General features: G+C 36.9%; 1 protein-coding gene across 4 annotated transcripts in view; it reads left to right on the plus strand.

The window, feature by feature from the left end:
* The window catches only part of ATG10 (autophagy related 10), a 234970-nt gene that overhangs the window by 45876 nt on the left and 167583 nt on the right, over positions 1-21511 (plus strand). For 2 of the 4 annotated variants that reach the window (XM_007193050.2, XM_007193051.2), the window contains exon 3: positions 11774-11881. The exons of the other annotated variants lie outside the window; for them this stretch is intronic. In XM_007193050.2, coding sequence (XP_007193112.2) covers positions 11774-11881 — 108 coding nt within the window. The remainder of the gene's footprint in view (positions 1-11773; positions 11882-21511) is intronic. 4 annotated transcript variants of the gene reach the window in all.

Consider the following 21511-nt stretch of genomic DNA (forward strand, 5'->3'; position numbering starts at 1 on the left):
TTTTAACTGATTATTGCTACAGTTGTAAAGTTACTGATTTTTATATGTTGATCTTTTTCCTGGCCACTCTCTGAAACTCTCTTATTTTATTACTTTTTCTGTTGATTCTCTTAGATTATTTAAACAAACAATGAAATCATTTGCCATTTTAATCTTTTTCTTTGAGAACTTTCTTCAGGCAGTGAGCTGGGACACTTGTAGAGCTTACCTTGTTTATTCCCTTTTCCTCAGAGATCACTGTCCTACACTGCCTGTGTCCAACATCTGCAAACCCCAATTTCATATATTTTTTGTTTGCTTTTCTAGTTGCTTAAGATGGGAGAGTAGATCTAGTCTCTGTTATTCTATCATGGCTAGAAGACCAAAGAAACACTTAGACGAATGCAAAAATTCTTGAAGGATACCAATCTATCGCCTTATTATATGAAATGTAAATTTAATGAATACCGATTTTAAGCTAAGATTCTGTTAGATACATGACCATCAGTTCAGCTGGTCTGTTTCTAAACCTATGGTTGGGAACACAGCAGAGGGAGAACGTGATTAATTCATGGAAATGAGGGAAGACTCTCTAAGATTTGTAGCATAAGTGTGGGGTGAGGTGGTGAGCTTCTGCTCCTTCTCTATTGCATTGTGTCCACCTGGCTTTCACACAACTCCTGCCTTGATGCAGAGGCAACCTGCTAATGTCAAGCTATGGGAAGCAGGAGTTCTGATGGAAGATACAGAAAGAGAGGGCATCAGTATAAGAGCTTTAAACACGCACAGGCTTGGAATGGAAATGACTATGAGAGCAGAGATTGTGACTCATTCTGGAAAATATGTCAGGAAACTTTTGTCACATCAATAAAAAAGGCTGAGTGGACAACATCCTCCCTCTCTCCTTCCTCCTCTTCACTCTTCTCTGCCAGCAGTGTGAGTTTGCCACGTTTCTGGTATTGATCCAAGTAGTGGATATTGAATGCTCTTTTTGGCACGTAGGATGACTCCAGTAAAGTCTTCAATCTCTCATTATCCAGGTCCCATGCATAAAAACAGTGAGTGTACTACTGTGCAGCCTTCTCTAAAAGCTGTCAGTACTTTCATCCCCATTATTGGTCAAAGCCCTTTTGTTTTCCTGCAACAGCCATGAGAATCTGGCCTAGTATCTTCAGGCTGGAACAGCTTCTGAAACACTGGCCTCCCTCAGCTGTTCTGGGCAAACTACCCCTGTGTTAGGTGCAGGAGCTGTGGGACTGCCTTCCTCCCACCTCTTCCTGCCTCTTCACCTGTACTGGGCTGAATAGTGTCCCCCCAAATTCATGTCCACCCAGAAACTGTGAATGTGACTTTATTTGAAAATAGGGTCTTTGCAGATGTAATCAAGTTAAGACGAGGCCATACTGGATTAGCGTGTGTCCTAAATGCAATCTGACTGATGTCCTTATAAGAAGAGGGAAATCTGGACACAAAGATACAGACACACAGGAAAGAAGGCATGTGAATACAGAGGCAGAAATGGGAATGATGTGTCTATAAGTAGGCAACAACCAGTACCCAGGAGGAGACAAGGAAAGATTCTCCCTTAGAGCCTGAAGAGAGAGCATGGCCCTGTCGATACCTTGATTTCAGACTTCTAGTTTCCAGATCTAGACCCGTGAGAGAATTAATCTTTGTTGTTTTAAGCCACCCATTTTGCGGTACTTTGTATGCACCCATGCCAGGAAGGCCTTTCTCACCTTCCTTTCCTTCTTCCCACCCGCACAGCAGGATCCTTCTCCCAGTAAAACTGCTTAAGCTCAGGCATCCTTCATTTCATGAAAAAATAGGAAACTTAATAAATTATTTGTATGGCTTTGCAAGGACAGTGCTTTGAAATGAAAGTGACAATTTGCTGCCCTGATAATTTGCTACTGTCTATAAAATTTCTTTCAATTTATTTTATTAAGTACAAAATTACTTAAATACTCTTAATTTTCTTGAATAATTCCCTTATAACAGGTAATTTTATAAAAATATTATTTATGAGAGGAATAAGATTTGAGTAACTTTAAATTTAGAAATCAAGATGGAGGTCAGAACTTGGGTCATCTTTGTTTTCTTATTTTATCTATGATATTAGAAAAGCAGTGATAAACCTTTGAGAACATTTCATCTAGAGCAAACAAAATATGGTAAGATCTCTACAAACTTAAATTGAAAGTAGAAACAAAGAGAGAAAAAAAATTTTTTCTACAACAGGCCCCCATCTCCCCTCCAATCAGTTATAGAATTTGTTGGCCAATCCTTGGGCACAAATAAGCAGGAATGCTTTGGAAGCAGAACCAAATTGTTTAATATAATAAAAAGTATGAGGGTACACATGGAGGTCCCACATTTATGAACTGAAAGTTGAAAAATCAAAATGGACAATTTGGAAAACCTGAAAAAAAATTATTAAAAGGTGAAAGAGGGGGGCTTCCCTGGTGGCGCAGTGGTTGAGAATCTGCCTGCCAATGCAGGGGACACGGGTTCGAGCCCTGGTCTGGGAAGATCCCACATGCCGCGGAGCAACTGGGCCCGTGAGCCACAACTACTGAGCCTGCGCGTCTGGAGCCTGTGCTCCGCAACAAGAGAGGCCACGATAGTGAGAGGCCCGCACACCGCGTTGAAGAGTGGTCCCCGCTCGCCGCAACTAGAGAAAGCCCTCGCACAGAAACGAAGACCCAACACAGCCAAAAATAAATAAATAAATTTATTAAAAAAAAAAAAAGGTGAAAGAGGGAAAAGAGAATGAAATTCCACAAAAATGCTTAATAGTGAAACAACAATGTAGAGATATCTGTTGAAAGTGTTAATAAAGAAAATGGAACCAATGTGATCTAAACTTACTTTTGATGCTTTGGCTCCAAGAAAGAGAAGGGATTTAGCATTATTTAAACTATAACCATTTTTTTAAAATTTGCATGAAATAAGCAGGCTGTGCAAGTACACATCAACAGATATGCGTGTGTGCTCATCCCGCCCCCTCTCCCCAGTAAGGTCATCAAATTGGTCCAGTAACCTCCTTTTCTGGGCTGACAAGTGGCTGATTTTCTTCTGCTCTTTATTCCCTGGGGTCACTGCACTTGCTGTGCTTTTTTTTTTTTTTTTGAATTTTTGAATTTTATTTTATTTATTTTTTTATACAGCAGGTACTTGCTGTGCTTTGACCTGTCTTTGGGGAGGGGGAGAGCAGTGTGTTCTACTGCTCATCTAGGAAGTCGGAAGGGGTTAGAGGTAAAAAGCAGAGGGACTTGGTAGGGTAGGTCTAAGAGTCCTGTCAGGGAAAGGGAGTAGGACTATTGTAGGAAAACTAACTAAAATGAGCACAGTGCTGGGGTTCTCAATATGTCTTTATTGAACGGAATTGAAAATTGAAGGCCCTAAGTGGTGTAAAACAATGTCCACTTGAGAAGCAAAGTGAAGGTATACCATAATTAGGTAGTGACCTAGGAAAGAAGTATTGGCCTTATTTTGGCTTAGCAACTAGAGGGTAAGTTTAAAAAGGAGAGAAAATAAAAGTTAATATTGTATGCAAGAACATTTTATGGTTCTTAGAGTATTATTGATTGCAGAGAGTGGAAGGAAAGCACAGTATTACATTTTTCTTTATGGATTGGATTTTTATATTTAATTAAATAACTTTTGCAAGGAAAAACAATACATGATCATTGTAAAAATTCTAATAATATATAGATATATAAAATACAGATGAAAATATTTCCTTCCCTCTCCTTTGACTCAATTCTGTAGTTTGTTTTCTATGCACATGTAAATATACGTACGTTTATAACATATTTACGGAAGTGGGATCATTGTTTTGTAACTTACTTTTTCCACCTAACAGTACATAATGGACATCTTTCTTTGTGAGCATATATAGAGCTATCTCATTATTACTGATAGCTACATAGTATTCCATCATATGGATGATTTAAATTTGTTTAAAGGAACCCCTATTGGTGAAGAATAACTCAGTTATTCTCACAGTGATCCCTGTAACCTTTAACACTATATCAATACTTTTAACTCCTGATTTTTCATTTTTGGATAGTAACTATTGATTCCTTCTGTGATAGATGAGGAATTTAGAGTACTTATACTATATCCCACATTCCTTTCTGTTCCTCCTTCTGATTTTTAAATTAATTATATTATTATTTTTACATCATCAAGATTTATAATATTTAGATTCTGTTCAGTAACTATAATTAGTCCTCTGTGCTTTGTTTATAGGTTGATTAGAACTTTAAACCTAATAAGAGTCTGTAATGAGTATGCTAATGTAAACAAGAGTAACTGCTGAACTAAGTATTGTAAGAGACGGCAGTGTAACCCTCTGACACATGGCTGCCTTGGAGAGAATATTTCAAGTTAAAATCCCACAGATTCTCTTTTAGTTTCATACCATGACCATGCTAAGAAAAAGCTCTTTTAAACTGGGCAGAGCCAGAGAACCTCCAATCAAGGACCAATGGTCACCATGTTTTGTGGTTTAATTCCCAGCTAGTGAACCAATGTGTTCAGTAGTCATTCACACCTTAGGTCACACAGATAAAGGCAATAATCATAACGGGTTATGTTGTGCAAATGGTGAAGCAAGGGGGTATGGGCCTTTATTGGATGTGACCACACATCCAGAAGAAGATTTAATTCTTTCCCAGAAGGACCACCTCAGCTCCCTCAGCTGGAATTTATTATTATCTGAGGTGTATCTCCAGCCCTCTCCGCCAGAAAGTATGGTGAAGGTATTGGTGGACTATTCAATAAATGGCTGTGTCATGTTTAATAAACTCCAAAATACTACAAGACCAAGGAGAAGACCAAGGTCTTTTTCAAAGGTGAAATATGTTATATACCTACTTTTACTTTTGGGTTTTTGGTTTCTTGAGTTTTTGGTCTTTTGAATTTTTGGTTTCTTGAGTTTTTGGTCTTTTGAATTTTTGCCTGAGTCAAAGGCCGGCAGTTACCCATGAATCACTTTGACTGGATCTGGTCACTCTTGATACTGACTCAGAGGCATCAGAGTCAGCCATGGTCAACATCCACACACATATTGGGAAGGCGTAGCAGTATCGGTTAGTGAGATTGGGTGGGGATTGGGGCATGAGGAGACATTTTAATATATTCAAAATTGTGTTCTGGAGGCTCTCTAAATCCTTAACAGTTACCTTCATACACCATCTAACTTTCAGGCTTTTAAAAAAATGAACAGATATTAGTTTAGTGTCTGACTTACCAAGTGTAAGCTTTGCTTTTCAGCAGCAGTTTTTCTTTTTTTCTTTAATTAGCTCTGGGCAGTTACTGGTAGTATTGGTTTGATCTCTTACAGAAGAAAAGAACAACCACTTGAGGTCTGTGGCTTAGGTTTGGCCTGTTCCTCAGGGTTCCATTGGCCTTGAAGGTCCTGTTGTTTGTTCAGTGCCAGCAGTGACCTAGAAACTTCCTCTTGTCTTAATTCCTCCCCAGTGGCCTTGACAAGCCCTTCCTGCAGCTGATCATTATGGGCAGTTAACTTGAGTTTACATCCTATATGCAATCCTTTATTCCAAAGCAGGGCTGAGGCTCTTAGGTAACCACCTAATTTTTTAGACAGCAGTGTTTTTCTAGAGTAGATTGTTAAAAGCTTATTAAAATTCAGCTACAAGAGCCCCATAGTTATTTGGGTAGCTGGATTCCAGCAGGCATAACATAACTATCTGGGTGGCATAACTTTTGACAGCTTGTAGGAAAGCAGACCTAAACATGTTCTGTCAGGAAATCCTTAGTATGCAGTCAGTACTACACTAGAAAACTTGGTTGTCTCTCTAGGGTTCTATAAGGCCTCCAGAACATTTTCTCCTGAGAAGTTCAAGTTGGAATCCATTGCAGCATTGCGCTGGCCTGGAGGCATATGTTCAAAAGGCAATCAATGAAGTATTTGCTTTACATGAAGTGTTTTTTATATATAGGCACAAAAGTGTTTGTACACTAAAAAGGTAAGTTTCCTTCCTAACCTTCCCACCCTCCTTACCCAAACCTCAGAGGTCATTACTCATACCAGTGTCTTGGGTGTCCTTTCAGATATCTTCAATGTACACAAGCATATGCGTTTATATTTAAGCAAATGGTAGGATAATATACATATATACATGCTGTTCTGCATATTTTTAACTTAATGATCTATTTTGGTTATTATTCCATATGAATACTTATAGTCACTTTTTTATGACTGCATAGCATTCTATTATTTGGATATACTATAATTTATTTAGCCAATCCTCACCTATGGGCATTTAGGTTATTTCCAATATTGTGCTATTAAAACAATACTTTAATACATATCATTGCATGAATTTTACTTTCTACATGTGCAATTGTATCTGTACGATAAATTCCTGGAAGTAGCATTTCTGGATGGAAGGTATGTGCATTTTAAGTTTAGATAGTTATTGTCAACTTGCTCTACAGGGAGGTTATACTAATTTAAACTACCCTGCCCTTGGCAGTGTATGAGAGCGCCTGCCTGTTTTATCCACATCTTTGTCTACAGAGTGTATTTCACGCTTTCTGATCTTTGCCAATCTGATAGGTAAAAAATGGTATCATATAGTTTTAATTTGCATTTTTCTTATGGGTAACATTGAACATATTTTTATATGATTAAAATCCACGTATACTTCCTGTTTAGTGAACTATCTGTTTATATCGTTTGCTTATTTTTCTATTGGGCTGTTCATCTTTTTCTTATTGGTTTGTGAGAACTATTAATGTACTGAGGAAATTAAAGCTATTTATATATTGACAAAATTAGTCCTTTTCTATGATTTGAGCTACAGACCTTTTTTTCACATTTTAATATTTGCCTTTTGACTTTATGGTGTTAAGAATTTTTTCCATGCAGTAGAATTTATCATTATTTTACATGACTTCAAGATTTTTACTTACTTTTTAAATATCCTTTAAAAGCTTTTAGGGAATTCCTTGGTAGTCCAGTGGTTAAGACTCTGTGCTTCCACTGCAGGGGGCACGGGTTTGATCCCTGGTCGGGGAAATAAGATGCTGCAAGCCTCGCAGCCAAAAATAAAAAAATAAAAATAAATAGATAAAAGAGTTTCTAATCTTCCAGTGTTTTCATTGAACACATTTATGGTATTGTTTTCCTCATTTAAATCTTTATTCCTTGTTTTGGCATAAGGTGAAGGGCATTCCATGTAGATGACCTGAGGAGTTTTGACTGTGAGGAAGTGTTCTCTTTTTATTAGTGGTGTCTGGGTTGCATACAGCACCTGCATTTCCTATTAGTTTCTCTTCTACAGTGACAATGTGGAGCAACCTGCTTTGTGGCAGTGGGCAGCAGGGAGTCCTGATGGCAGAAGTGTAGTTGGACATGGGAAGGTTTTAAGTTATGAGATTACTGGCTGTTACAGATGACCAAGTCAAGGGTGGGCAAGTTGCCAGAGAGTAGGGTTTGAGGTGTTAGTGAAGACCATATAAAAAGCAGTCTCAGCACAGTCGAAGCTCCAAGCTGAGCATCCACAGAGGCAAGTTTAGTACATGGAGTGCTCCGAGTGAGCCCTGGAATTTCTGAAAGTTGGGAGCTGTTTGTGGCCTTTTCTGCTGAGGCAGCTGCAGAGTCTGTGGTTGGCTCTGTTCTCAGAGTTCAGAAGGGGACTCCAGTGAATTTAGTGCAGTGGTTCTCTACCCTGGCTTTTCATTAGAGGCTGCTAGGAAGATTCTCACTTCACCAGTCTGAGGGTGGACCCTAGCAACAGCATTTTGAAAACTCCTCAGGTGATTCAGATATGCAGCTAGGGTTGAGAACCACTGTTTAATGCAGTCAGTTTGCTGTCCCGCAGGGATCGTAGTGCTCCCTGCCTCAGTGCTTCCAAATGTGCATACAAATCACCTGGGATCCTGTTAAATACAGATTCCAATTCAGAAGGTCTGAAGTGGGGCTTGGGATTCTGCATGTTTAACAAGCTCCCAGGTGACCCTGAGGCTGCTGGTCCCCAGACCACACTTTGAGTGGCTTGAGCTTGTTATTCCATGTGCAGAGCCTGACGTCTACCAGTCCGCGAGCATCAGTAAAGATCTTTCTGCCATGATCCTGCTCTCTGGCAGAACTTGCTTAGTGTAGTAGAAAGAACACAGGCCAAGAGGCTTGCCTTCTACTTCTAGCTCTGCCCCTAATTAGCAGTAAGACAAGTCTCTTAAGATTGCTTCAGTCCTTCACCTTCTTATTGCTAAATCAGGAGGGTTGAACTGGGTAAGCTGTAAGGTTCCTTTTGTTCCACCTCCTCCCATGCAGGTCTGGGGGGATGAGGTTTTTATGTGGAGGACAGTCTAGATTCTACAGTAAGGACCCTGGCTTCCCTTTGCAGCCTTTCTTTCTCCAGGGATGGGGCCTAGGCCCTGATCTTAGGATCAACCGGAGGAAGTAAAACTAATCAGTGTTAAAAAATTAAAGGAGGTTAATATTAAATTGTAAGTACAAAAAGAATGCAGGGAAGCTAGAGCAGAACGTCCACTGAAATTTTCAGGGGGAGGTTTGAGTTCAACTTTGTTTACTGGCCGTGATTGACTAGTGCCAGTTCAGAGGGCAATTTTCATACCTTTATGTTTGTTGTCTCTAAAAAAGCATCCTTCAACAGTGAAGAATAAAACATTTTCTGCCTTAAGTTAAAATGATGTGGGAGAAAGGCCTACCTCTGTGGAAGTAAATGTTTGAAATGCTATAAAACTCTCCTTTTTCTATATTTAATTTTTCAAGGCTAATCTTGACTATTAAGAGATTGATACTGAAAAGAAAATCACCATGACCAAATATAGGCTGAGTCAAAAACCCTTTTGCACCTCCCTATAGACACTAATAAATAGTATCAGAAATTGCCTAAAACAGAGATTTAAATTGCTTAAGTTATAAGTAATACTGAAAATAACGTCTCTATCTTAAAAGATACCAGATAATTTATTTAGATTTTATAACATAGGTGTACAGGAATTTCTGACTCACCTCTTTGATATCAAAGGAGGTGTATTTTGCATTGTAATTAGAGTTTTACTAAATTGTAGCTTCCCTTAGGAAGAGGTTGTATGACCAGCACTCAGGTATAGAAAATATGAAATAGAACATTTTTCCTCATTTGATGAATTATACTCAGTACACACAGTTTAGCTCTAAGTTTTCTCTGAATGTCCTATGATTTTTTTTCTCTGTTGTTAGATTATTTTTATTTTTTTAAATTTTTTTTTGGAAAAGAAGTGAAACCGTCTTTATTAATAGATGATACAGATATTATAATTATAAAATCAAAAATAGTCTATAAACAAACTTAGCAAAGTTGGTGACTACAAAGTCGCTAGATTATTTTTAAATTGCAGACTGTGAGTACTTTTTCTCAGAAACACATACTATTATGGTTTTATTGTATTTGGTAAATCTTTTATATAATCAGGTATTGATTATCATAATGAGAGTGATAATACAATACAGTAGAAAATCTCATTTTAAACTAGTAAATGCAATATAGGTCACTTTATAAAAAGATTATTTTGGTTACAAGTGACAGAAAATCCAACTTAAGTTGGGTGAAGCAAAGAAGGGACTTTTGGGGTCCATGTAATTGAAAAATTTGAGGGTAGAGCTAGCTTCAGGTATGGTTGGTATAAATAGTGTAATCAGGATCTGGTCTCTGCATATTATGGCCTTGCTTTCCTCTGCATTGGCTTTATTCTCAGGCTCAATTTAATCACACGATGGCTGCCGACACTGCCAGGGTTTTATCTTTCTGGTTCAAATCTAGTAGAAAAGAGAATAGCTTTCACTAGAATTTAAAACAATAATTCCATCTACAAAATGTAGAACCTTAGTGAAATAATAAAAGATGATAGTATTCGATGCCTAATAACTTACTTTACAGGCAGGGAGGATATTCAAAATATTTAACAACCTATGGTAGTGGCATCAACCAGTCTGAATGAGTTGGCTGCAGTCAATCAGAACTAGTGTTGATCATGACCAAACAGCAGGGCGGCCCCTGTGTGAGTCCTGGCGGGTTGACAGCCTAACTAACTGGGAGGTATTATAAAGGTGCCACCAGATATCTCTGAAAATATAGTTTCTGTATTAGTTTCCTAGGGCTGCCATAACAATGTACCACAAACTGGGTGGCTTAAAACACAGAAATTTATTCTCTCACAGTTCTGGAAGTTGGAAGTTGGAAATCAGGGTGTCACCAGGTCCATGCTCCCTCCAAAGTCTCTAGAGAAGAATCTTCCTGTGCCTTTTCTAGCTTCTGGGTAGTTGATGGCAATCCTTGGCATTCTTTGGCCTGTAGATGCACCACTCCAATCTTTGCCTCTTTCTTCCCATGACCTTCTCCCATGTGTCTGTCTCTGTAGCCAAATTTCCCTCTTCTTATAACTACACCAGTCATATTGGACTTAGGGTCTAGTCTATTCCAGTATGATCTCATCTTAACTTGATTACATCTGCACAGACCCTATTTCCAAATAAGGTCACAAACAAAGTTCCCGGTGGACATGAAATTTGGGAGGATACGATTCAACCCAGGATAGTTACCTAATATCAAATGCTCTTACATAGTTGTCATGACACAAATTTTTTAAAATACTCAATATTAGATAGCTCACAAACACTCTAAAATTGTCTTATTTTATAGTTAAAAACTGGATATTTGAATCTTAGTAAAAGTATTTAAGTGAATTATGAATTTTTTAGTTTGGATGCTATTTTGTATTTTTTTTTTACTACGTCAGATTAAGTAACCATGTTTTTCTTAATTATAATTATTTTAATTCTGTTAAAATATGAATGTTAGTGTGACATTTTGGTGGAGAATTAATAATATTCATTGATATGTGAGTATGTTTGTGCATGACGAGTTATTACATTTTTACACGACTTCATTAAGTTCAAACAAGTTTTGCCTTAAAAAAAATGCAACTGACCACAATTAGATGAACATCATCCATTAGTGTATTTAACAGCAAGTATAAAAAACAGGAGAGAAATACAACTGGTGAAGGGCTTGGAAATCATATCTTACAACAAACATTTGAAAATGGTGGTAATTGTCTTCAACTCTTTGAATAATGGCTCTGTGGAAAGGAGTTTAGACTCCAGAGGGCAGAACTAGAACCAGTGAATTAAGGTTAAAGGGAGATATTTTAGTGCAATGTAGAACTAAACTTTCTCAATGAACAATGTGTCATATGCCAAAATGGAGGTGGTAGTCATTTAAGGGAGTGAAGTGCAGGTTCCTGGAAGTGCTTAGGAAGGTGCTGAATGATTACCTCTTGGGACCTTTTAATGGAGATCTTCCCTTGAACAAGAAATTGAAATAGAGGGTCCCTTCTAGCTTCAAGATGCATGTCCTCCTAAAATTTCTATTTCTGTATATGCCATGGACATCAGTATTAATTATGTGACAAGATATTTCTATAAGTTTAGATATTTTTAAACAGCTGCCAACCCATTGTGTTCTATGAATTCTATGCTTTGAAATGCTTGGGGAATAAAAGGGATTTAATCTAAGAGAAGAGGAAACATCATTAATAGGTGTGAAAAGTAGGGGATTAAAATTTCTATTTATTGAGTACCTACTATGTACAGGGGTATTGGATGAGTTTCTTTATCCATATTATCTCATTTAATATACTTAGTTTTTCATTGCTCGGTTTGGAACTTATGAGATGCTGTAGATACTAGAATGATGAGTTCTTACAATAATTGGCATTTTCTTATGTATTGTTTGGTGATGGAACACAGGACTGTTCTGATGGCTACATGTGCAAAACACAGTTTCAAATTAAAAATAGGACTGCAGTGTCACATCGAGGAACATCTGCCCGTGTACAAACATGTCTTCCCATGGAGGTGAGTGATTTAACGTCATGTTTTCCTTTTCAGTCTTTATAAAGTATAAAGTAAAAATTTAAATCTGATAAATAATATATTTTAAAAATTAACTGCCATCAGATCCTGGACCTGCTGTAGGGGGAGAAGTGAACATCATTTGTAGGAGGTTATTTTCTATAATATTGAGAGCAGGAACTGTGGTAAAGTTAAGATTCACTCCGGGTCTATACAGATTGTAGTAAGCCTTCACTCTTTTGGTTTCTCTTGCATCTAAAGACCACAGATGCCTTCCATTGCCTGTTGATTTTTTCCCAGTGAAATCCCCCCAGGATAATACAGGCCTATACCTCAGCTGCTTAATACATGGATGGAGATATCTTTACCTAGTCTGCCTTTAATTTTTCTCCTATGTCCTTTAAAATATGCTAGATCTGGGTCTCATTGCTTAGGCAACTTTAACCTTGACTTGAAAATCTTGCTAAATTAAAATTTAATAAGGTGCTAATAATGGTTTAATGGTTTTCTGGGATATTTTCAATTTTCTTTTTATCAAATAGCAAATAGCCTTTATTGTTAATAAAATTTTTTATATATCTATCGTAAAAATAAACAATAGAGAAATATATTAAAAGAGTAAAAAACTCTCATATATCCTTCAACTGGAGGTAACCACTATTAATATTTTAGTAAGTATCCTTATACATATTTCTGTCATACACACACATACATACTTGTGTTCTGCAATGAACAAGCATAGCATGGACATCTTTCTATGTCAGTAGATGTAGATATCCATAGTTCTTTTTTAATAGCTCCACTGCATTCCATCCTATGGATGCACCATAATTATGTGGAACCCATATTGAAGTAAAATACTTGAATTTTAAAATTGAATCGGTGGGAATCTAATTGCTTCAACATAAAGAAAGAACTCTAATGCTTAGAGTTCTGAGTATCCTGGTAAAATGGGAAAGGAGACTTTTTTGTGAAGGGAGAGTCCTTTCTTAGGACCTGTTAAATCAGTCCCCTTGGGCAGTCCAGCACTAACCCCCTCTGCCTGTGTATGATGCTGGCCTGGAAGTAACTCTCGCCTGTACAATTTAGTTTGCAAGTTATTCATGAGGGTATTGTGCTTGGTAATAAGGTAAGTGCCCCTGAGTAGGTGTTCAAATCTTGATTACTGTTTCCTGGTTCAAATAACCAACATCCTATCTGAAGCCAAGCATGTTAGGAAGCTTTTCATTTCATTATATATTAGCTTTAAAAAATGCACATGGATATGATGATTTAAAAGATAAATTACTAGTTTTTGCCTAACAAGTTGTCAGACATTTGAAAAGCACTAAAAAGTGGTGTTGACAGTGTGTGAGGGAACTGACACTTTCTGGTTGATGTTTTAACTTTACAAAGTTTGAAGATGTGCACATACTATGAACAGTCTATTCCAATTCTAGGAATTTAGCTTCATAAAATATATTTTTCCAACATTTTTCATTTTCAGCATTTCCCAACAAATTGCAAACACATATGAAAAAGTTGAAAGAATTTTGCAGTGAACATCCATGTACTCATCACCTGGATTCTGCCATTAACATTTTGCTGTGCTTGCTGTATTACATATCCATCCCTGATTCATCTATCAATACATCTTCTTTTTTGATGCAGTACTTTTACATCAAAGTAAATTGCAGACAAATACTTATAAAATAATCAGAAATGTACACAAAGTTTTACATGCAAGTATATTCATTTTACCGTTATTTATAATAGGAAAAATAGAAACTAAAATGTTCAACGGTAGTGGATTAGTTACTTACAGCACATCTCTGTGATGGAGTTTGTGATTCAGTAGGTTTGGACTGGTGCCTGATAATTTGCAATTCTAACAAGTTCCCATGTTATGCTGATGCTGCTGGTACAGGGACCACCACACTATGAGAACCACTGCAGTACTTTATAATAGAATTCTTAGCATATTTGAGATGGTGTACAGCTGAGATGGTTAGCTAATATGGTGTATGGTAGAGTTGATATTGCAATAATCTTGATGAGATAAAAAATGTCTTAGGTTGAGCCTGATATGGAGAGTCCTGTTAAAATGACTTATTAGGGATGTGTTCTTAGGAGAAAAAGAGTACCAGAAGCAGGACAGAACAACGGATAAAAGCTAAGGAAGATTGTGGTCTCATTAGAGACTAACTTTAGTCTGATCTCCTTGAAGCTCTGGAGCACAGATACCCAGAATTAGTCCTACTTTGTGTCCTTGAGGCTGACCTTTTGTACTCTGTAAGTTATTGGTTTGTCAGTCAGTCATTGGCTGACGTAGAGATAGACATAGCTTCCCAAGCAAGATGGCTCCAGTATTACTGAGAAATTCTTCAGAGAAGGGGGCTGCCGTGTGTTATCAGCCAACAATTACACCAGCCTTAAGGAGACCTGGGTAGGGCACCAACAGCGTCTACTACCAAAGGGTAACCTGAAGCCAACAAAATGGCATCTGTAGGGAAATTTATGTATAAGGTCTGCATTGACATGACAGCAATTTGTTTGAGAAAGAGCGAGTGATTTTAGTTGACCATAAGCTCAAGATAAGTGAAAAGAATGCCATGGATGCTAGAGAAAATAACTGGAACCTAAGCTACACTAATGAAAGCATTTATAAATGGATTCCAAATATTGTCTGGGGACCCCTGGAGGGTCCCTGAAAGAGACCCTTTCAAGGGGTCCACAAAGTCAAAACTATTTAACAATATTAAAATATTATTTACATTTTTCACTTCCATTCTCCCCGAGTTTTCCAGAGGCTACCTATGTGTGATATTGCAACAGAATGAATGCAGAAATAGTTATAGGAATCCAGCTGTCTTTGAGTCAGACATTAAACATATTTGTAAAATGTAAAACAATACTGCTTTACTTACTCATTTATATTATTTTGGAAAACATTTATTTTTCATAGAAATTTGCTATTATATTACTATGTATTTTTAAAGTGAATTAACAAATTTTTTTAAAAATTCAATTTTAATTTCTAATATAGTAAATATCCATACACATAACTCTCGAACAAAAGTTCATTGGAATCCTCAATGAATTTTAAAAGTATAAAGGAGTATTGAGACGAGAAAGTTTAAAAATCACTGATCTAAAGGAAATATTACATTATTACATGTGAAGAGCAACATTGGTAGCTAGAATGCATAATGAATGAATCCATAAATAATAGTTGAAAATAAATCATAAGTAGGGTTTATCCATTCAAAGAAGCATGCCATGGGTGGGCTTGAAAATATATTATTATGAGGACTATTTGGGAGCTCTGAAGACCTAGGAAGGTTAGTTGTCTTAAGATATCTAGAAGGCTTTCCTGTGGAAGACAGAGTAGATTCATTTTGTTTCTGAGGATAGAATTAGTTTGTGTCTGGAAATTATTCTAGACAAGTCTCTCTACTGTTTAGAGTTGCCTACAGTGAAATTGGTCGACTTGCAAAGTTGTGAGTTCCCTTCCCTTTCATGGAGATGTTCAGCCACAGAGTAGATAACCCTTTCTCCAGAACAGTGGTCACTGATGGAGATGTTCAGATGCTTAAAGCACCAGGCAGATGATGAGTGAGTGAAGTGGGGTGATGGGAAGTGGTGGGAGCTGTGGAGAAGTGGAGAGGGAATGGCTCATCCAAAGGGGCAGTAGGAATGCAGCTACAGGTGGGTTTAATTGAAAAACAAACAAACTGTGCAGGCCAAATAGACTATGTTTATGGGCTTCAAATGGTCCTTAGGCCACCAGTTTATAACCTAGCCTCTAACATTATAGAAAGGAGTCCTGCATTGTGTAGAAGACTGAGCCAGGGGACCTCTGAATTCTCTTTAGAATTTGAAGCCTGATCCATATCTGTATATCACATTTCCTATTTATTTGAAAGAATGCCTCTACTAATAGTTGCTTTAAAAAGATTTTTAAAAAAATTGGCCGTGTATGAAGTGGGAAGTAACTCACTTCTTTGTTCTCACCAGAACCGGCAGTCTTGACTGTAGAAGGGTAGCTGGATTCATGATTTTTATGCCTGTGAGTTTAATCCTTTAATAAACAGGATTTTCAAAATCAAAGTGAAATATAATGGAATATATAAGTGAAGTAATTTGTGAAAATCATAAACTATGTCTTTTTTGAATTTTTAAAATATAATTTAAAATGATACTTAAAAGAGTGAGATGATATTCAGAAATCTACTGAATATATTGGGGTATCTTAGTTCTGGTTTTGGGGAACAGGAGCTCTTATAGGTTAATCATTAGATAAGACATTTATTGTTGAGAGTAGTTTATATGATTTGCTTGTGACATTTCTGAGTTTGTGAAATAACAAGACTGTGGCAATTTTTGAACAAGATCTTTTCTTTACCAGTGACCAAGAGAAATTCATTGCCTCAATTTAAAATTTTATAAACGCTAAGTGAATATTTTCAACAGGAGCCAACATAATCAACACTGGTTCTTGAATATCTTATTATATGTAACACTAATTTCTTTTTTTTTTAAATTTTTATTTATTTATTTATTTATTTATTTATTTACTTATGGCTGTGTTGGGTCTCCATTGCTGCACACGGGCTTTCTCTAGTTATGGCAATCAGGGGCTACTCTTTGTTGTGGTGCACGGGCTTCTCACTGCAATGGCTTCTCGTTGCGGAGTACAGGCTCTAGGCCCACGGGCTTCAGTAGTTGTGGCATGCAGGCTCAGTAGTTGTGGCTCGTGGGCTCTAGAGTGCAGGCTCAGTAGTTGTGGCACACGGGCTTCGTTGCTCCGTGGCATGTGGGATCTTCCCCGACCACGGCTCAAACCCGTGTCTCCTGCATTGGCAGGCGGATTCTTAATCACTGCGACACCAGGGAAGTCCGAAACACTAATTTCTGTAAATGGATGTTGGTGCTAATACTTCACTTTATCAACTTAGGACTTTTTGGATTTAACTGAAGACTTTTCTTAGAGAAATTAAGATATCATTTAACACTAGTGAAAAACGTGATTTAACATGTTAAATGCTTTAACAAATATGAGCTTATTGTGGAAAGTCTTATCAAAGCCTTACTTACATAAATAAAACAATAGTTTGAGAATGGAAGTGGGAGCAAAGGATCTATATTCATGTTAGACAATTTTTTGAGGAAAATTAGTCATTATTAACCTTTAAAACTCATGTGAATATTATTGCAAAATAACTACTAAACTTTAAAAATATTTTGTGGGCTTCCCTGGTGGCGCAGTGGTTGAGAACCCGCCTGCCAATGCAGGGGACACCGTTTCGAGCCCTGTTCCGGGAAGATCCCACACGCCACGTAGCAGCTAAGCCCGTGCACCACATCTACTGAGCCTGCGCTCTAGAGCCCACGAGCCACAACTACTGACCCCGCGCGCCTAGAGCCTGTGCTCCACAACAAGAGAAGCCACCGCAATGAGAAGCCTGTGTACCTCAATGAAGAGTAGCCCCCACTCACCACAACTGGAGAAAAGCCCCCATGCAGCAACAAAGGCCCAACGCAGCCAAAAATAAATAAATAAGTAAATAAAATATATTTTGGAAGGTTATAAATTAACTCACTGGCCAATAAAGACTACAATGACTAGAATGAAGAAACAAGGTGTAAAGTTTTTTTTATCATGTTTAACATTAAACCACTCTAAATAAAAGGAAACAATGAGATGAATATTCAACATGGATATTGATTGTTAGTAATGAGTAGTAAAAATTATTAATGAATGCTTAGAAGAGGGAAATGCCTGAAAGTCCTTCCTGTAGAACTAGCTTTTGTCTGACATTGCTTTGCATTTTATTTTTATCTCTAACTTCTTCATTTATGAAATTCTGAATCATTTTCATAGAATAGAGATGGCCCAGATTTTGCCCTTTGATTCATTCAATTTAGATACCCATAAATATTTATTTTAGGTTGGTCAGTGATTTTTTTATATTATTGAAGTTTGGATTCTTCTGTCTGAAGTTCCATTTCTTCCTTTTGATGAGGTATCAGAGATGGGTATTGAGAATATTTTATTTATTCATTTACTATCTTCATTACTTTAAAGCCTGAGGTTACACCTTCAGATTAAATTTTTTAAAACTATGAAAATGATAGATTCATAAAAATAGTAATAGTATGCTACTGGAAAAAGGGATTTTTGTCCTAGGGCCTTGTAGTCCACTAACTGGGACTTTCCTTAGTCCAGGGCAGGTAGAATATTATAGGGAGCCCTGAACAAAAAATAACCTATCATAAATTCCCTGAAGCGTAAAGCTGAGAATCAGTAACAGGAGATGATCTCAATTGCCAAAAGAACATATTCAGAGATTGATGATCTTCTGATGTAACCAGGTCTTCAAATATACACATTTGCCCTAAAGATTTTATTAAGTGGCTTCTAGGATGAATTCTATTTTGTATGTCTGAAATAGACTCATATGTCAGAATATTGTGGGGTTTTTTTTAATATATAATGGCTAAATGACAAGCTACTGTTCTCAGTGTTAACAATTTCTCTGTAAAGCAACTGCTATTTTTAGACTGAAGTATAGACATGTTGATAAATGTGAATGATGAGTAATAAGCATGATTACCACTAGTATTTGAAAATGTAATTATTAAAGCAATGCTAACATACCAGAAAGTCTGTTATATTTAATGTGTGTAGATGCAAATAAAGGTACCTGTAATAGTCAGTCAGTATTTATTTATTGATTTAATGAATCTAATGCTGATAGATAAGTGGATTTTTAAAGTAAATAACTATTAATACAGCAGACCCCAATCCCACAATACCATTTTTGTGTTTTTCTTGAGGTATTATGAAAATGTTCAAAGGCAAAGTAAATTTTAATTTTGTTTAATTTAGAGTGTAAATATATGCCACAGAGTACTGTGGTGTTTGAGAGGGGATAGTATAGGATATTCTGAAAACTAGTCAGGTCTGATTAGGATTTTCAGTTCTAATAAAATTTTGGGTTATTGCACTAGATATAGTATTTATTACACAAACTATATTTCTTTAACTACTGTATGACAGAAGTGTGTGTTTACTTACTCATAGAACTCATCAGAAACCACATATAGAGATGTGGCACTAAAATTATTTGAATTACCTAATAAAATCTTAGGGGGTCTTAAAGCAACTTAGCATTTGGCTGTGAAAACCAAGAAGTCTTATATAGAGGCAGGGACATGCTCCATATTCTCCCGAATCTTCTTTCTTCTCTAGGCTCTTGGTACCTGAGTAATATAACTTTGCAAAACTCAGAGAGGGTATTAGGTGTAGTGAGAACCTATAACCTAATCGGCTTCTTTTTTTTTTTTTAATTTTTGAATTTTATTTATTTGTCATACAGCAGGTTCTTATTAGTTATCTATTTTATACATATTAGTGTATATATGTCAATCCCAATCTCCCAATTCATCCCACGACCACCACCGCCCCCACCCCCACCACTTTCCCCCCTTGGTGTCCATATACATCTGTGTCTCCATTTCTGCCCTGCAAACCAGTTCATCTGTACCATTTTTCTAGGTTCCACATATAGGTATTAATATATGATATTTTTTTTCTCTTTCTGACTTACTTCACTCTGTATGACAGTCTCTAGATCCATCCACATCTCTACAAATGACCCAATTTCATTCCTTTTTATGGCTGAGTAATATTCCATTGTATATATGTACCACAACTTCTTTATCCATTCGTCTGTCGATGGGCATTTAGGTTGCTTCCATGACCTGGCTATTGTAAATAGTGCTGCAATGAACATTGGGGTGCATGTGTCTTTTTGAATCATGGTTTTCTCTGGGTATATGCCCAGTAGTGGGATTGCTGGGCCATATGGTAATTCTATTTTTAGTTTTTTTAAGGAACCTCCATACTGTTCTCCATAGTGGCTGTATCAATTTACATTCCCACGAACAGTGTAGGAGGGTTCCTTTTTCTCCACACCCTCTCCAGCATTTGTTGTTTGTAGATTTTCTGATGATGCCCATTCTAACTGGTGTGAGGTGATACCTCATTGTAGGTTTGATTTGCATTTCTCTAATAATTAATGATGTTGAGCAGCTTTTCCTGTGCTTCTTGGCCATCTGTATGTCTTCTTTGGGGAAATGTCTATTTAGGTCTTCTGCCCATTTTTTGATTGGGTTGTTTGTTTTTTTAATATTGAGCTGCATGAGCTGTTTATGTATTTTGGAGATTAATCCTTTGTCCGTTGTTTCGTTTGCAAATATTTTCTCCCATTCTGAGGGTTGTCTTTTTGTCTTCTTTGTTGTTTGCTTTGCAAAAGCTTTTAAGTTTCATTAGGTCCCATTTGTGTATTTTTGTGTTTATTTCCATTACTCTAAGAGGTGGATCAAAAAAGATCTTGCTGTGATTTATGTCAAGGAGTGTTTTTCCTATATTTTCCTCTAAGAATTTTATAGTGTCTGGCCTTACATTTAGGTCTCAAATCCATTTTGAGTTTATTTTTGTGTATGGTGTTAGGGAGTGTTCTAATTTCATTCTTTTACATGTAGCTGTCCAGTTTTCCAAGCACCACTTATTGAAGAGACTGTCTTTTCTCCATTGTGTATCCTTGCCTCCTTTGTCATAGATTAGTTGACCATAGGTGCGTGGGTTTATCTCTGGGCTTTCTAGCCTGTTCCATTGATCTATCTTTCTGTTTTTGTGACAGTACAATATTGTCTTGATTACTATAGCTTTGTATTATAGTCTGAAGTCAGGGAGTCTGATTCCTCCAGCTCCGTTTTTTTCCCTCAAGACTCCTCTGGCTATTCAGGGTCTTTTGTGTCTCCATGCAGATTTTAAGATTTTTTGTTCTAGTTCTGTAAAAAATGCCACTGGTAATTTGATAGGGATTGCATTGAATCTGTAGATTGCTTTGGGTAGTATAGTCATTTTCACAATATTGATTCTTCCAACCCAAGAACAGGGTATATCTCTCCATCTGTTTGTGTCATCTTTGATTTCTTTCATCAGTGTCTTATAGTTTTCTGAGTACAGGTCTTTTACCTCCTTAGGTAGGTTTATTTCTAGGTATTTTATTCTTTTTTGTTGCAATGGTGAATGGGATTGTTTCCTTAATTTCTCTTTCTGATTTTTCACCATTAGTGTATAGGAATGCAAGAGATTTCTGTGCATTAATTTTGTATCCTGCAACTTTACCAAATTCATTGATGAGCCCTAGTAGTTTTCTGGTGGCATCTTTAGGATTCTCTATGTATAGTATCATGTCATCTGCAAACAGTGACAGTTTTACTTCTTCTTTTCCAGTTTGTACTCCTTTTATTTCTTTTTCTTCTCTGATTCCCGTGGCTAGGACTTCCAAAACTATGTTGAATAATAGTGGGGAGAGTGGACATCCTTGTCTTGTTCCTGATCTTAGAGGAAATACTTTCAGTTTTTCACCATTGAGAATGATGTTTGCTGTGGGTTTGTTGTATATGACCTTTATTATGTTGAGGTAGGTTCCCTCTATGCCCACTTTCTGGAGAGTTTTTATCATAAATGGGTGTTGAATTTTGTCAAAAGCTTTTTCTGCATCTATTGAGATGATCATATGGTTTTTCTTCTTCAGTTTGTTCATATGGTGTATCACATTGATTGATTTGTGTATATTG

Source organism: Balaenoptera acutorostrata, chromosome 2 (genome assembly GCF_949987535.1).
Source record: "Balaenoptera acutorostrata chromosome 2, mBalAcu1.1, whole genome shotgun sequence".
NCBI classification, from domain to species: Eukaryota; Metazoa; Chordata; class Mammalia; order Artiodactyla; family Balaenopteridae; genus Balaenoptera; species Balaenoptera acutorostrata.